Raw genomic sequence first — 17,607 nt, forward strand, 5'->3', positions numbered from 1 at the left:
AGCAGCAGCAGCAGCACGAGGATAAAACGAGCAAAGAGCCAGTGTTGAGTAAGCAAAAGAAGAATGCTGCTGAGCAAGCAAAAATTTTATGACATTGCGAACAAGCAAAAGATGGACAGGAGACTCCTTGCAAAAGGGGGAAAAATGATGCAAAAGAAAAAAAAAATAATGGGGAAAGAAAGGAAAAGATTGAAAAACGCAAACACAATTATAACAAGTGGCAGAGACGGGGCCCGCAGAATGTGTTGACCAACAATGTTGGTCACAACATGTACACAGGGCTGCGCTGCCCTGCCTTGCCCTGTCCTGCCCCGCCGTGCAATACCACCCATAACTGGTCGTCGTGCGTCCTGTCTTCCACTAACAAGAACTAATATTTGACAGCTGCCTCTGCCTCTTTGGGTATGGGGCCCCCTTCTCTCCGGTTTCTCGACCCAAGTAACGTTCAACGACTTTTGGCTGATTTCATAAAAGGTCAACAGAGCGCCAAACAGGGTGGCAACAACAAAAAAAGAAATACCCGCTACACGAAGTAAAAATGAAAAAAAAAGAAACTCAAACAAGCAGCCAAGTAGCCGGTTGAGCCCTGAGCAGAGGGGCCATGAAAAAAAATTCCTAAAAAATTGAGGGGCAGCAAAAAAAGAAAAAAAGAAAAACAATTTAGCATGCACAACACATGCCGCCACAGCCACAGCCGCTGCTCATTTCGATGGAAACAAAGCGCACTGCAGGGTCCAAGGGCCAGCACCAGGACATTGATGCAGGAAAAAACAAGACTAAAACTAAAGCCCCGCAAAAGCAATATTCCAGCCTCTTCAGGAGTGTTCTCGTATGTACATAGCTGACCCCGGGGGCACATTCAGGTGAGCGAGAGTTTTCTGTGAGCCGCAAAAATGTTGCAGCATTTTGCAGACTGATGGCAGCAATAATATCGAAAAGGTTGCTGCCCAAATGGAAAGGAGATACATTTAGCCAAAAATGCAACATTTCAATGTTGTAAAAAAAATGTAGAAGGTATTTTTGTTTTTTTATTATTATTTTGGTATTTTTTGTTTGGATTTATTTATTATTATATTATTTTATACTATTATTTATTTATTTTTTTTTTCATTTTATAATTTTCTGTATTTTTTATTTTTCCATCTATTAGAACAAAATTAACTAGTTTTGAAAAGATATATTAAATAGATTAATCTTTTAATCTCCTAAATCTAAATTCTCTTTAATTTTTCCATTCAAAGTTTCTCCATCAAAAAAAGGACTCTCTCTCTCTGCAATTTCGACATTTAAAACCCCTTCTACCGCATTCAAACATATCCCTAAAATAGCTATATTTACACTCACACTTAAGCAATTGCAAACCCAACCAAAAGTTGACCAGTTGTCAGCCCAACAAAGGTCTGTGAATTATTTATTTATTTTGCAAGCTAATCCCTTATGCCAAATGAAGTACCAGAGCCCACTCAAATGCATACACAAAACTAACTTAATGAACCATTCAAACACACACACCCAAATAAAACTGCTCAACAAAAATGAAAAGTGGAAACTTGGAGAAGAGAAAACCCAAAGGCACATCAAACAATTTTCCAAAATTTAAGCGCACTTTCGGTTATTGTAATTTTAACCCTTTTTTTCGGGGCCACGCAAACAAGCACACAGACACCCTTGTCATGGCCATTTTAATCAGCAAATGGGGAAGGCTGTATGTATCCTATATACGAATATATATACTCGTACTCGTGCTCGTATATGCTTGGTAATAGGATTCTTAGGAAACGAGCAAATGTGGGAAAATAAATGCTGAATAATAATTTGGAAATGTATGCAAAGTCCCCCAAAATGAGCAGCCATCAGTGTGGCAGCATCAGTGTGGCAGGGCAGCAGCAGCAGCACCAGCCAGACAGACAGACAGTTGTCCTTCTTATCAATGCTGACACTCGTCCTTGCAGAGAGCGGCGGTCTGCTCTCCTCCCTGCTCACATCCCCTTTCCAGCCCTTGTGGCACATTCCCTTTGTTGTCGCTCAGAAAAAAAGAATCTAATTTGAAATAAATGAACTAAATATGCTTAACACGCGCGCTCACATCAACGCCGCCGCCGCCCCTCCACCCCCTACCGCATCCCTTGTGGTGCTTGTGGAGGAAAAGTCCTTGGCTCGTCTCGAATACTCGTTCCCTTTACATTTATTTTTGCTTGTGGATGCGAGGGTTGTTGCTCCACTGTTTTGTCTGGCGCGCATATGAAATAACTTTTCGTTAGGTTTTCACTTATTTTCCTTCGTTTCGTTGCCGTTCTGCAGCCGAAACAATTGTTGCCACACACACACACACGCACACACATATAGTACATGATGTTGCATGGCAGCAATGGAGGATTACGCCCACTGTAGTCGCCATAAGCGAATTTGCATGGAATTTTAATAAGGCAAACAAATATTTTTTGTTCGCCCTTTTTTTTATGTGATATTTTTTGTCGCCATTTTTTTTTTTTTGTGGGGTTTGTTTTTCATCCTCAAACCATTCAGAGAGCTCTTTATATGATGTGTGCCATCGTATTTATATGAACATAAAAATGGAATATGTACTGTTGGTGTCCGTCTCCCTGTCTGTCCCTCTCCCTCTCTCAGTGTGGCTTAGCTGAAGAGGATGAAGCGCAATCAGCGCCAGAGTGGCAATCAAAGAATTTGCAAATGTTGCAACAGAAATGGTTAGGAGTTGAACCATTTGAATGGAATACGATTTGTGCGGAGCAGAGAGATTTAAATAATATATATAAATAGTCAGAAAATATTTATAATTTTAAGGGGATCCTATGTAAAGAACTTTGAAATTAAATCAATCAGAAATCCGTTTGGGGAACACACTTAACACTTTCTAAAGGCAAAAGTTTAGGTATATCTTTTGTATAAACTACTTAATAACTCGATAAATCTTAAATATAATTTTATTCTTTATTTTGAAGACACTTCCAAACTCAATTTTGGCTTTAAAGACAGGCTAAAAAAACCCCCACTTAAAATCCTTAGCTGCGATTGCATTAGGAGACCCCTTTGACCATGACCATATCCCAACGATGACAGAAAATATTTCTGCTGTCCACAAAACGGCTGCTGCTGCTGTAGCTGCTGCTGTCGTTGTTACATAGGGAGCGCGACATTAGCGACACGACATACATGGCCAACAGACACCGGATGATGCATCCATCCACACACTCCCGCCACCATCACATAATGGGGATTGGGTGTGCCGTTTGTTTTTTTGTTTTCTTGTTTGGGAGCACTTGTTCGTATTTGCTGCCTTGGTGCATGGCTTTTGTATCATTTCCTGACCCCCTGGGTACGGCTTTGGCTTTTGGGGCGGGGGGATGGTTCATTCGGGTGTAAAAACCAAAAAACTTGTTCTCCGTCTGGCAGTGGACATATGCAGTTCCTGGGTCCTGGTGTAGGTCCATCTCTGGTTCGTCTGTCTGTACGGGGAGTCATCTAACAACTGCACAATGATGTTCTTTTTCTACACCAAAAATCGCCCGCTCTCCCCCCAGCCAACGTTGGCAGTCAACATGTCCGGCTAATAGTTTTCATTCATGCCCATGCACTGGCACAATGACCGACCACAAGAGCAGGGCCAGACGACTGGATTCCATTCCCCCAGACACCCCAGCCACCAGCCTCCACCCACTTCACAGTGCACTCATTTGTCATTTGGTTTTTGGCTTCGGACTTTGGACTCACTCTTGCCATATTTCATAAATAAAATTCATCTCTAGAGCGGGGAGCGTATGGCATGGAATGGGCGGCATAATAACCCATATAAGTCAAGGGTTTCCTCCACTCATAAGTTCATCTTTATTGACGACAAGCTTCTAGGATGGAGTGCCCGTTGTCCAGCTCCATGTCCATCTGCCACTTGTTTCGAGTGTGTTTACGATAGTGTATGGTAGCCCAAATCCACAGATAGAGAGTGAAGTTGGTTCTCCCTCTACTTTTAAGGGGCAGTGTTGGCTCTAATGACTTAATCCGCATGTAAAACATTTCGTAATTTTACACTCCAGTGAAGCATTTCTCCCCCTACATAACTCCCTTTAGTTGGGCTAACATGTGAGATAAATATAAAATATGCTTACCGCGCGACTGTTTTCCGAGCAATAATCAACAAAATAAATTTATAATTAATTTAATAATTCACATTTGATGAATATTTATATTCATTATTTAAATAAACGAAACTTTAAGTTTCATTTCTTTCTCCTTTTCCAAAAATTTACCCACAAATATTAAATTAAATCACACATCATCACGAGCAATAAATAAAATATGAAAAATATATATCCAAATGATTTTAGCATAAATTTTGTAGCTTAGAATCATAAAATCAGAGTAAAAGTGTTAAGGCATGTTAATGGCTTTTAATGGCATCAAAGAGCCGCCCAACACGCCTCTCAAAAATATATAAATATTTCTATGCATTAAAAATACACACACATACATATGTACATTTGTGAAATGTTTTACAATTTGGGAAAAATGTTTGCGTTATCTCTATTAAAAATTGGTCAAAACAAAAATAAAACAAAACGAAAATTCAATGGAAATCATTTTGGTCATCAATCATTCCGTAGAAGAGGCAGGAAAAATTCAAGGAAAATGCACAGACATCCTCAGCCCAAACACAATCCAGCGTTCGCTCATCAATTACACATTCGAGCAGATATATATATAATTTATTTATATGTACAATATATCTAACTGCGATTGGTTTACATGAGAAATGTGTTCTAGAGATATTTTTCGGTTCGTTTTCATTGCAAAGCAATTGCTGCAGCAGCAGCAGCAGCAGCTGGACAAACACGATAAGGATGCTGCCGATGCCGATGAACATGCACCAAAAAATACTATGCAGAAAGAAGTACACACACACATACATACAAACATACATACATACATTGATTCAATTCTGCAATTTGCATTTCGGATGCAATGCCTAGGACGGCAGGATGAAAATTGATTTTTATCTGTTTGTCAAATGGGTAACAAGAAATAATTGCTTCGATTTGCATTCTGTAAATGAACTTTCAATTATCATTGGAACTTCCAATTGCTTTTAGTAATATTTCTTTTTTCGTGTAAGGCAAAGGTATCTTTGGGGGGGGTATTGAAATATGGTAACCATTTGTATGCCCAAAAATCGAATTGAATAAAGTGTTAGACATTTATGCACAAGCCATTATCCCACCGCAAACGAGTTGAAATTTAAGAATTCACATTCTGTGTGCCCAAAATTATAAGTAGCACACAGGAAGGGGATGAGATGTAGCGGATATGGATATGCATACGAATATATGGATATATGGCGGAGATAAAATGGCAGCGACAGCCAAAAACGAACAGGGCAGGGACAACCAAAAAAAATAGGACCACTCGCACGAGGACTCTGCGATCTCTGCCATCATTCTTATTATGTGGGGTTTGTCTGTGTTCGTGCTGCAGCTGCTGTCGCTCCTGGTAATGTCATGCAAAAACTCAATAAATTTTGCGCAAACGATTTATCATGAGCTTGATTACAAAAATGCAGACACAATCACAAAATATCTGTGTGTGCGTGTGTGTGCCACACACTTAGCATAGACACACACAGAGACACACAGTTGCATGCATAAAATAATATGGCAATATTATAATAGACATTCAACAAAAGCATCAGCCAGCAGCAGCAACAACAGCAAGGACAGGTTACCACTGTGGGTGTCGAGGTTTTAGATACCCTCAAAAATGCATAGATAGATAGAAAGATAAGTAGATATGTGTGTAGATTGCTTGAAACATATATAAATTATATATAAAGTAAGTAAAATATGTTTAATTTTCCCGTATGAAAAAAAAGCTTTTCTTTCTGCACATCGTAATATCTGTCCCAGTGTGGCTTAGCAGTGGAAGGCGAGGCTACTATCGACTGTGGATTCAAATCAAATCCGTTGAGAAATTTTCTTTGTTTTCTAAACTTTACAAACGTTTGCCCTAAATCATAATACCCTCACTTTGTCCCTGGTAGAGCGTATGTTATGGCCCTGACTTGCCATTTTTCACATGTCAGAGCATTGATTTGCAGTTGTTGCCACAAAATGGCGGCCAGGGGGCTGGGCCGTGTGCCGTTAGTAACCCACTAATGGATTGTTGCCCCATCATCCCAATCTATTCATGTATTGTGCAAGTGTGTGTGTGTGTGTGTGTGTGTGTGTGTGCGTAATGGCTGGCTCTTTTTGGGTGTTCTGGGTCCATTTTCTGGGTTCAAGAAAGGTTCAACAACTAAATTAACATAAATTGTGGCATGAAAAGTGACAACAGCGCATTCGATTATACACATAGATGAGGCTATGAAGGGCCATGTAAATGTATATGGGAGGTCCTTTAAATATAAAGGACATTAACAGGTCTCGCTTTGATTTATGAATGGATTAGAACGAGGCATTGGCAGTGGGGGGGCTGTGGGCAGGCCAGAATGGTATGCAAATTAATAAATTAATATTTTATAATCGAATTTTGTTGCGTGATTTGCATATTTAGTCGGGGCCGCCAAAGGATGCCAAGGCATTTAAACAATCGCTCAGAGTGCCCAGTGTGCTGTGGCCATGCGGGAGAGTACTCACTCGTATTAACTGCAGATTGTCAGAGCTGCCAAAGAGTCTGTCCAATGAAATTTAATTTACTGCACATGCACGCACGCCACACGACATCGATGCACTTTTGGCCAGAGCTTGACATTCCCCCAGCGCCTGTCACTTTGGCACCACACGAAAACCCCCAGCCCCAGTCCCACCCCCAGCCAAAGGCAAACCACACCAAGTGGACCAGACCCCGAGTTCCAACCCAACACCCAAGTCGAGGAGGCCCAGTAAATTAATTAACTTTATTGTCTGAGCGAGAACTGCAAGGATGCCTTGCCTGGTGTGTCCTGTGTCGTAATTTGATTAAAGAGCTCTAACAGCAGTCTATATACAAATACATATACACATATATATCTTTCTCTCCAATATACATACATATGTATATTTCATTATCAATTTGATGAGAACATTTATCATTTTTCGTACAAGTTTGAAATTAAAATATGCCATGGCTGTCATTCAAGATGAATCATTCCAATAGATAGATGAATTCTCTCCATTCTAATTTAATAGACATAGACCTAGGCTAATGGACTTTACAGCGGAACTCAAGGCAGAACATTGTCTTTGATAAATATTGACACAAATGAGAAATGAAATTAAATTGTCTCCAGGGAAGAGTTTTGGAGGATGAAAGAGGAGGTGTAAATAGGGCAGAGATGTTTCCTAACTTATTTGCAGTTGGACTTAAGAATTATTTATGGAGAAACAAACTTCTTAAATGGGTCATTACATTCCCCAAGAAATGTTTTTAGAGATTTAATCGTCCGCCCTAGAGTATGCTATAAAATTAAGTAAAATATATTTAAAATTATTCAATACAAAATAAATAAAATAAATGGTAGAAAAACATAAATTTCAAAATAACTATATTTTAAATAATAATAATAATCTTTTTTAATTTATTTATTGTATTTGTATGCCGTTGTTAATGAACCAACTGCTCGAAAATCAGATTACACCGCCCTCCGTGGCACTGTGGCACAAAAGCGCACTTTCGCACTTAAAAAGTTTTCTCTTTCTCCTCTTTTTTGTTGGACTCATTTTGTATGCACATAAATTGCAGAAAGAACTGACGGAAAGAAGGAGTTTCAGACAGCAACGAAAAGAAGAAGACACGAAAATACAATGGAAAATAAAATAAATTAAGCCCTACTCCAACTGAAAAGGTGAAGTCGATGAAAGTGCATTGCAATTTTTCGCTGAGCTTTTCATGTCTCTCCACCCGCCTGACGCAACCAAAATAAAAAGCAAATAAAAATAAATTTAAATATATAAAAATAGTAGCACAGCGAACCCCAATTTTTAGTTGATTTCCAGCACAATTTTAAGTTGTTCCCCGCTCCCCTTTCGCATTCATCATTCTCCCCCAGCATTCTCCTCAATTTCCACTCCTTTTCCACTCACTGAGACGACTCTCCCTCATTTAATTTGCTTCGTGGATTTTTTTTGCCCTTGCTTGATTTTAACGAATTACGTTTATTCCTGCATATAGCAAAAAAAAAAAAGTAAGAAAAAACCATCGCAGATACTTTGCACTAGGTGCGGAGAAAATTGCAAAAATTTCTGCTCGTAGTTCACTTGGTATTCGATTTGCAAACAACAAGTAAAATTGTCGATACGATATGCAAAACTGGAACAGGAACTAGTGGCGGGAGGGAGTCGTCTCTGATGATGAACTGATTTATGTTTGCTTACATTTCTTCTCGCTTTCCCATTGCACATCCCCACAATTTATTTGCCCTCGTTCCGCAATTCCCTAAAATAAGCGAAATTCGTTTTCACTTTGGCCATTGCATTGCAATTTTCATTTAGATGGAAAACGTGAGTTAAAGCACTGATTATTGCCACGAGGAATACCCGTAAAAATTGTTGAATAAATGCTTGAATGATTTTATTTTTAGCTCTTGCAGAAAGGGAAAAACACAAAACCCAAACTGAGTAGCCCAAAAAATTCATGGAATTAAGCTTGGAATTTCATGCCAGCTCTATGCAAAATTCCTCAACTCTAGGGACACAAAAACTACGCAATATGAAGTACGTATTCCCCTCTCATATTATTTCTCTCAATTTTCTGAATCATCGACGGGCGAGAAATATAAAACTAACGAGCAATGAAACAATGAAAGTAATGATATGTTTCCCTGAAATCTCGGATTTTTATTGCAAAAGCTTTTTGCATGCAGAAAGAACAATTACCCTAGAGAATTTGCACTCCGATAAGAGCCAAACCATACATCATATGGGATAAAATTTATATAAATTTATATTCATATATAAGTTCCTTATACAGCGGTCACTGAAATCAGTTCAACTTAAGTTACAGTTCAGTAAACAATACCATAAATAATATCAAAGAAATATTTTATATTTAAAATGAAAATATTTGTACAATTTGCAATGGTTCTTCTCATGGCGTTGTTTTTAGTCGGTGCGGCAGTGGCAGAAGAATGGTAAAAATAATAACTAGAAAAGGAATAACTGAAAAAAGCTAAAAAGTGTTTTGGTTAACCCACAGCCCCACACCCAGGCCAGATGCCAAAATCTGGAAGTGCGATATCTCAAAGTCACCAGAAATCGGAAATCAATGACCAGTGGAAAATGTTAAATACGTGCCAGCCACAAAAAGTGGCTACTAATATTTATTTATTGCCAAAAAATAGAAAAGTGAAAATCATGTTTGATTTTAAAGCGAAGTAAAACACTTTAAATAAATATTTAATAATCTAAAACTTGGATCTCTGTGTTCTTTAGTTTCTTTATCCAAAAATATAGAATACTCATTGCACGTTCTATGCCAAGAGAGTTCTTAGAACACACGTGAAAGCCATAACAAATTAGCTGCACAAGTTCCAAGCGAATTTCTTTGAACCGGTTTAAACGCATTCATCGTTGGGTATTAGCTGAATGTATCAGATACTTTATGATTCCATGGAACGCATGTCAATCAAAAGCGATTAGCAAACAGGTTTTACATTGACCTCCCCCCAACTGCACTGCTGCTAATTGAATCTGATACTTGAGAAACGAATCTCTGTTTCTATGAGATTACACTTGTGTGGGGAATTTCACAGACGGGCTGGGGCAAATCCACCCATAGAAGCAATAATGCGGTTTTCCCTGATAACAAAACGATCGTGGTGAAGGCAGCCAGCGTATAAAAGCCAATGGATGCGACTGGTCCAGGCATCAGTTCAGTTCCAGCTTCTGTTACAGTATCTTCCAAGATGAAATTCCTATCGCTTGCTCTTGTGCTCGGCCTCTTGGCTCTGGCTAATGGTAAATATACACAAAAATTAAACTAAATTAAATTCAATTATTTAAAATATTCTTATTGTTTTTTTTAGCTACCCCTCTGAATCCGGGAAATGTCATAATCAACGGAGATTGCCGCGTTTGCAATGTGCGTGGCGGAAAATGAGCCTGGCATACACAATATATATAATCACATACACACATTCCTAACGACTTTTTGCTCTGACGTTTACAAAATAAAATTCCCACACTAATCTCTATGGATGGTGAATGAAACATATATTTCTATTTAATCTCTGACCTGATTCCAATACGCGATTGTACGAGCTGCCTGTGGCTGCCTGTGGCCATGTGGCATTAACATTTTCGCTTGCTCTTGTTGCAGTGTAGCCAGCTCCGAATGGGGTAGGCTTTCCTTTCATTGATTTGTTGTAAAGTTGTTGCATAATTTCATTAATTTTCTGCTGCCGCACTGTTGGGTGCTTTATTGTCTGGATTAAGGAACATAATGTACACTTAATATGCACATAACTGTTATGTTAATGCCTCTGTCAGAGCCCCCAAAGCCCCACACGCGCACACTCATACACACAGTCCTGCTGCCCTCTCTCTGGCAGAGGTATGTCGGTAGGTGTTTGCTGTCATTGATTGCGATTTTCTTTTTGCCGCTTTTGGCATTTGCATTGATTTATTAGCATTTTCCCAGCCCAGCCGAACCCCCCCTGAACCACCAAACTGAATGCTGAAAATGTGTCGCATATTTTTCAAGTGTTCCTCCCCGTTGCGCGCCTCTTTAAAAATGCATAATAATTAATGCGCTATTTTAATATGTATATATATTGCTGGTCGGAAATTATAATTTCATCAGTTCATTCAGATAATTTGAGCAGCGAAATGAAGCTTATTTAAGTGCTCATAAATCCCAATTTGCTGTGTGGGGAATAATGAATCATGAAATCGATTGCCACTTCGTATATAAGGATATCCACACACATCCATAAAGGTGTGAGGGTTGTGTGTGTGGCTGGCTGCAACTCAATGTTGATTGGGTGATGATTTCTTTCATATGTAGATTGAATGAATAAACCACTGGAATAGGGAAAGTTTTGTTGAATCTTAGCTGTGTAATTTTTTGATACATTTTTTATCTGTGTGCAGATTTTTTGGTTCGTTTCTTGGTTCGCCTTTGGGGCTGTCGTATATATATTACGTAATCACCTATGGGGGGAGGGGGGTCAAGGAAATGATTATGTTTGATTACATGGCGATGGGGGGGTCTTGGACAATGATTACGTTATCATTTTAAAGAGTTTTTTTTATTGAAAGTATTTATTCAAAAATTTATTTCGCGCTGATTATTCCGCCAGTAAGTACCAAATGCAACCAAATTTATATATTTATATCTTTTTTCTTGTGATTACGTAATCATGGGGGGGGGGTTCCTTGAATGATTACTTTTGATTATCAGGGGGGGGGAGGGGGTCAAAAATCATCGAAAACGTGATTACGTAATATATGGACAGCCCCTTTTCTGAGAGCGTGGCCCAAGAGCGAGAGAGCTCTGTGGTCGCTATGTTGCCGCTTTTGCTGTGAGAGCAATGCTATAAAGCAATTGAGAGAGCAATGAGCATTGCGTGAGATTAGCAGCGATGCTTGAGTATTGAAATTCCCGGTTCCAGTTGTCGACACAATCAATCGAGTACGAGGGACAAAAAAAAGAACAAAACAATTCCCCTGGAACAACAAAAGGAACAAAACAAAACAAAGCAAATTCCCCTGCGTTAGCATTGTTGTTGTTTTTTGTCGTTAAGAGAGCAAGTGAAGAGCAGAGCAAAGCTCAGAGATGATATAAAGATCAAGATATAAATATAAATAAGTAAAAATATAAAACAATTGCGACTCAATGCATAAAACAATATTCAAGTAGATGATTAACACTCAGTAAATGTATGCTCATATTTACATACACAAATAACCCCATTTAAGTATGGTTACAATCTCCTTCTTAGACGTCTGTTCATCGAAGCTTACCTGCAATGAAAGAGATAAAAGATGCACATTAAAACCCTGTTCATTTACACATTGATAAAGCCTTAAAATAGAATTTATTTAAACGCATATAAAATCTCTTACAATCAAAAGCGTTAAGGCTGTGCTCTTTGGCACTTTTTCAAGCATTCATTTCCAACATCTCACTGCATTCGCTCTAAATTTCGGGATATTCTGGCAGAATTGCGAATGTAGATTTACGTCCCAGCAGCGCAAATCATCAAAATGCATTTTGTGGGTTTTCTTTTTATTTTGGTCTGCACACAAAAAATTCCCTTTCACTTTAGAACCACAAGCACACAAAAGGCAGGGGGTGCCCATCATCATCATCATCAGAGCAGCAGCAGCAGCAGCAACCAAACGAGCGGCAGCAGCCAAAAAAAAAAAAAACCGAGTGTGGGTGTAGAAATACTCGTAATTTCAATACCAAAAGCAGCAGCCCAATGCGCATAATTTAGCTGTAAATGAGTGTAGGGGCAGGAGGAGAGTGAATGGCAAATCCAGGAGGCATTGACTGCATTTCAGAGTTTGGCAAAATGGCAGCAGAGCAGCCTCACAGCAGGCTGACAGCCGCAGCCACAGCCACAGCAAGGAGCCCAAATCTTTGGCCATTTCGACGCCACTTCACGACGACGACCGATGCTTGGCATCATTTGTGGGTATTTTTTTTTTTTTCTCCTTTTGACTTTATGACCCGATAATGACGTTAATGATGAGGTCGTCGATGTGTTGCATACTTTTTGGCAGCCCCAGAGATGCTGATGAGAAGTCGGGCTAGAGGCAAACCCTTTCAAGTTTTTGGTTCCTTAACTCCGAACCTATTTCTCTTTTGAACTTTCTGTGCACTTCCGTTTCTGTCTGTCGTGCAGCAGCAAACAAAAAAAAAAACAAAAAAGGAGCAATGAAAATACCAAACAAGTGAGCGCCATAAAGCATGCAATAAACATTTTATTGTAACAACTCGTTAAACGTAGAGGGAAAAAAAAGAGGAAAAGAGTAGAAAAGACACGGACAAACGAGTAAAGAAAAGGCCAACAAACTCCTTTGAACGGACCAACAACATTCAACCATCTTTTTGTTTCTGCTTTTGCTGTTTAGCATAAAATTTACTGCACCGAGAAACATTTGGCGTTAACGTAGGGTCCCAGTCCCGTCTTTTGGCCTGCCCGTAAATCCTACTAATCAAATTTATTACCCATACACACACACACACACACGGGCAGACCAACCGCAAGGGTGGTCTCTCCCTGCCTGCCTTCCTTCCTTCCGTCCTTTGCTTCAACCCCCTTCGAACTGGTTGCGGTTCTTTGGTCGGGTTTCTCTGTGTCCTGGACACTGGCCACTTCAAATACCTTGGCAATATGCATATTAAATTTAATTAGAGCGACGGGTAAACATAAATTCAGCCACACGAAAAGGCCTCTCTCGGAGCTTGTTTTTAGCTATTTTTCAAAATAAATAAAATACACAGATACACGTACGTGAAGAAATTGGATAAAATACGGTTTTGGACTTGTGAACTTAAAAGAAGAATTGTTTTCTATTATTAAATAAATTGTAGAAAAAGGAATAGGAAAACTTTTAAAATTATTTGCCGAATTTTGACACATTTTTTTTGCTTCTAAAAATAATTCAGCAAATAATTAAGAATTATAGCAATCAAAACCAAACATCTACATATATATTTACCGTATATTTCCATTAATTTCATTCCCCAATTTAAACGATAATGTCCAGCCCCTGTGTGGAGAATTTACCTCTAATGTTTGGGAGCTCATTCCGAACACACTTTTAAGGCAAATCCCTTTATAATTCACATGGCGTTGCCAGCGGGACAGCAGCAGGTCCCCTCTAGTGCAAGCAAAAATAAACTGCTGGCCGTCCCAGGAATGAAAAACCCCAAAACGATGATGGCGTTTTCTGGCTAATTTTGATTATTTTACTGCCGGGGCTGTTTTGGGTGGAGTGGGGTGTATTCCGGCCACGTTAATTACCTCACAGACGACACAGCTCGGCTCTGGCCCAGAGCGAGAGATGCACAGCACAGCACACGCCCATAAACAATTTGTTGTGTGTGCACTCAATTTAAATGGATACTGGGAGCAGCCTCAGTCCCAGTCCCAGTCCCAGTCCCAGTCCTGGGACTGATATCCTGATAGAGTTTTGGGCTCATTTTATGTTCTTGCCAAAGAGAGAAGGCTCCAGCTCCAGATCCAGCCACCATGAATGTCACATTAATGAGCTCTTAGCTTATCCCAGAGGCTGATGCTGCTGCCTTGCTGCCTGCTGCCTGCTGCCGACGCGTCGCAAACTTTATGGCTATAATTTGTCCTTGAATTCGTATTGGGACATACACACCACAGAGAAAGAGAGGAGAAGATGCAAAAGCCAGAGTATGTTCATAATTAAATTGTTATTTGGATTCCCATTCTCCCCGCCCCCACCCACACAACTGCTTGCTGCTCATTTGAAGGTTATAAAAGGTCGCCCCAGCAGTGCCAGTGTGGATGTGGATTCGAGTGGTAACCCGAGCAGAGGATTAAAAAATTACTTTATCTGTTAAGGAAAATCCCCATTTTTTTTTTAGATGTGGTGTGGTATGTGTGGCCATGGCAACTATGGACAACAGAAGACCCCACTCGCTCTCACTCTCTCTCTCTCTCTCTGTGTGTGTGTGTGATTAAAAGTTTTTGATTTTCCAACAAAAGTTAAGCATAATCCCGTAACAGGTAAGTCATCTGCTCAAAAGTTGGCCATAACTTGGCGTTAATTTCATTAACATCATTTGGCCAGAGAGACTGTTTTTATGGCCAGCAGGCAGGGGTAGGGGGAAGTGGAGTGGAAGTGGAAGTCTTTCATTATCCCACAATGAAGTGTGGATTTAATTTGATTGCCCATTGTTTGGCGGCACGGGGGTAATGGGTGGGGGTGGGGGGTGCTGAATCCTTAGCTCTCCAGGGGTCTCGCGCAACACAAAGCGCAGAAAATGTTCAGTGCGCTACTCTGTGGAGCTTATTGCCCCCAGAGACCATAGACCAGACCCCTAATCAGATTAAGAACTTATTTCAAAATGCTTTAAGGCTAATGCAGATAATGACGAGCATAAAGGTCATTAGACACTCGGACATGGCTGAAGAACAAGAGAATCCGTGAGAGAGCTTCGAATTAATAGTGTTCGAGAGACAGGTGTTCAAACAGCCAAATAATGATGCGCTCGGAATGTGTATATGCAGTCAAATCAATACGGGGAATCAATGTTATTCCTTAAATCAAATTAAAGTCTTTGTCACACCTCACACATGGGGCCACCCTGCCACAGCCACCCAATTCCAGGGGCACTGCCAGATTGAGATTTATGCATATGCCGTATGGAGTCGCATAAATCTCAGCAGACCCTGCCTCCCCCCAAAAACCCTGCTCCAGACACACACTTACAAGCTCGTTTGACAGCGACACCAGGGACAGGGGGCAGACACCTCAATCTATCCCCCATGATGACGCCGAGATGCTGGCATAATGAAGTTGCATGAATGCGGCTGCTGCCGGTACTGCCACTGCTGCTGCTGCCACTGCTGCTTGTGCGTGGCGTGGCGTGTAATCAACAAAAACAGAAACACGGATGAATTTTATCTAAATCAATTCAATGAATGGCCCCCCCACCCAACCGCAGTGGAGATGCAGGCAGACACAACAGAGGCGCAACGACAAAGGTTGCATGCATCCCGCATGTCGCATGCTGCAGCTAAAAATACATAGAGAGAGAGCACAACACTCTCTCTCTGAGGAGGGGAAAAATGCAACACACAATAGCCTCCAAGGGATGGCGAGGCGAGGCAGCTGTGTGGGCTGTGATGGCGATAAGAGAAACAGAAACTCAAATTAAATTAAAATCTTTCAGTTTCAATTACGAGTTTTTGTGTGCTACCTCCCTGGCTGGCTGACTGGCTGACTGGCAATGGCAATGATGGTACTGGCGCTGGCGCACTGTGGCGCACTCCAATTTCAAACATACAAACACACAAATTGCATTCAAAATGCATTAAAAGCAATTTGCACGATAAAATTTGCATAAAACTCCGTTTGCCAAAAGCCAAAAGGGATAGCTGGGTGAGATGGTGAGATCAGATGGCATCGGCAAAGAGTTTGTGCATTGTGGGAATTGGTGGCAAAGCAACGAAACAAAATTATATTCCCATCAATTATAATGGCAATGACAAAAACCCAAATGCAACACAAGGTGAAGCTGCAGTTGAAGTTGAAGGAACTTTGGCAAAAGGGGAATAAGGGATGGATGGATTCATGGGTTTCATGGGTGTTTATGTTAGCGTTGCAGAACAAATTGCAGTGCACAAAGGAAAAAAATAAACACCACAACGAGGCATGCAACATGCAGCAAAGAGACACAGAGAGAGAGAGAGAGAGAGCGCGTGTGTGTTCGCCGCCGTCCGTCTGGCGGCGGGTGTAGATCATCTGCTTACAAATATAGATACAATGTTGCATATGCATTTTGGGAGGGAAACGCAGCCAGAGACCAGAGGATTGGATTCGGCATGCTTCGTTAGAGATGTACTCGTGACAATCGCACGTTAGTCTCTTTTATCATTAATTTACATTTTATTTTAAAAATCTTTTTTTTTTTTAATTTTTTTTTTGTTTAATATTTATTATTATTATATGTATATATATTTTCTTTATATTAATTTTTTGTATTATTTTTTCTATTTATACATTTTTTTATCTGTAATTCTTTACATACAATTATTCATATTTAATTATATATTTTTTTTATTTTTTTATTTTATTTATTAATTTTTTTTTAAATTTTTTTATATTCTCCTAGAAAGCACCACCATATGGGTGGTACCTCGTTCAAATTTCAAGCTTAAGCTTCCAATAATAATATCCATTTCTAAATGAACCCCAACAGAGCCTCCCCTGAATCTCCATCCCCGCACCCCTCTCCCTTTTCTACAGCTGAAACATCGTTGAACATTTTGCCATCTCTAATCAATGAAAGCAGCCCATGGAGTGTGACTGTCTATGCAAATTGTTGCTGTTGCTGACGCTGTTGGTGGTGCAACACGGACACGCTTCAAAGGTGCAACCGATTGCTGCTTCTGCTGCTGCTGCACTCAAGGTGGCGGCGGCATTGGCATTGGCGTCAGAAGGACGCATATGGCAGGCGGCACTGCATCCTCACCCCGAGAATTTCGTCCAAACAGAATATGGGAAAGAGCAGGCTAGCAGACAGGAGAGAACGGCAGAGAGGGAGACAGACCGACAGACCGACAGGCAGACAGAGAGATTGGCAGGGTAGACAGATTGCAGTTGCAAGCAGTCGGCGCCTGCTGCTGCCCCCTTACCACTGCCACTGCCACTTCCACTCCATTCGTCCCACCCTTTCCCATCTAGTGACAACGACATTGTCGAAGGTGTTTGAATGTCCAGCAAGGGAAGGCTTTTGTCTCTCTACCGATGGGGCTGCTGCTTCTGGCTGCCAGCTCTCGACCCTCCCTGTACCTTCATAGAGCATTGAATTATTGCTTGCTGCATGCTACAAATCAGCTATAAAGTTGCCACACCACACCGCCCCCGCTGGTGTGTAAAACGGTTGCACTGCAGCAGCACAGCACAACACAAC

The 17,607-nt window shown here is 40.5% G+C and overlaps 2 protein-coding genes across 6 annotated transcripts in view; one reads left to right on the forward strand and one right to left on the reverse strand.

The window, feature by feature from the left end:
• Nucleotides 1–17,607, reverse strand: part of LOC111075423 (semaphorin-1A) — a 126,843-nt gene that overhangs the window by 85,509 nt on the left and 23,727 nt on the right. The window lies entirely within an intron of this gene.
• On the forward strand, nt 9,831–10,096 carry LOC111075430 (bomanin Short 3). The gene is made up of 2 exons (XM_022368726.2): nt 9,831–9,941; nt 10,010–10,096. Exons 1-2 carry the CDS (start codon nt 9,890–9,892, stop codon nt 10,081–10,083), a joined length of 126 nt encoding a protein of 41 aa, XP_022224418.2. The 5' UTR covers nt 9,831–9,889; the 3' UTR covers nt 10,084–10,096.

Source organism: Drosophila obscura, unplaced genomic scaffold (assembly GCF_018151105.1).
Source record: "Drosophila obscura isolate BZ-5 IFL unplaced genomic scaffold, ASM1815110v1 contig_179, whole genome shotgun sequence".
NCBI lineage: Eukaryota > Metazoa > Arthropoda > Insecta > Diptera > Drosophilidae > Drosophila > Drosophila obscura.

What these genes read in the sequence shown, in the direction of transcription:
- LOC111075430 (XM_022368726.2), top strand. Translation starts at nt 9,890, where the DNA reads ATGAAATTCCTATCGCTTGCTCTTGTGCTCGGCCTCTTGGCTCTGGCT. An exon ending in CCTCTTGGCTCTGGCTAATG is followed by an intron (nt 9,942 to 10,009) that starts GTAAATATACAC and finishes TGTTTTTTTTAG; the next exon opens with CTACCCCTCTGAATCCGGGA.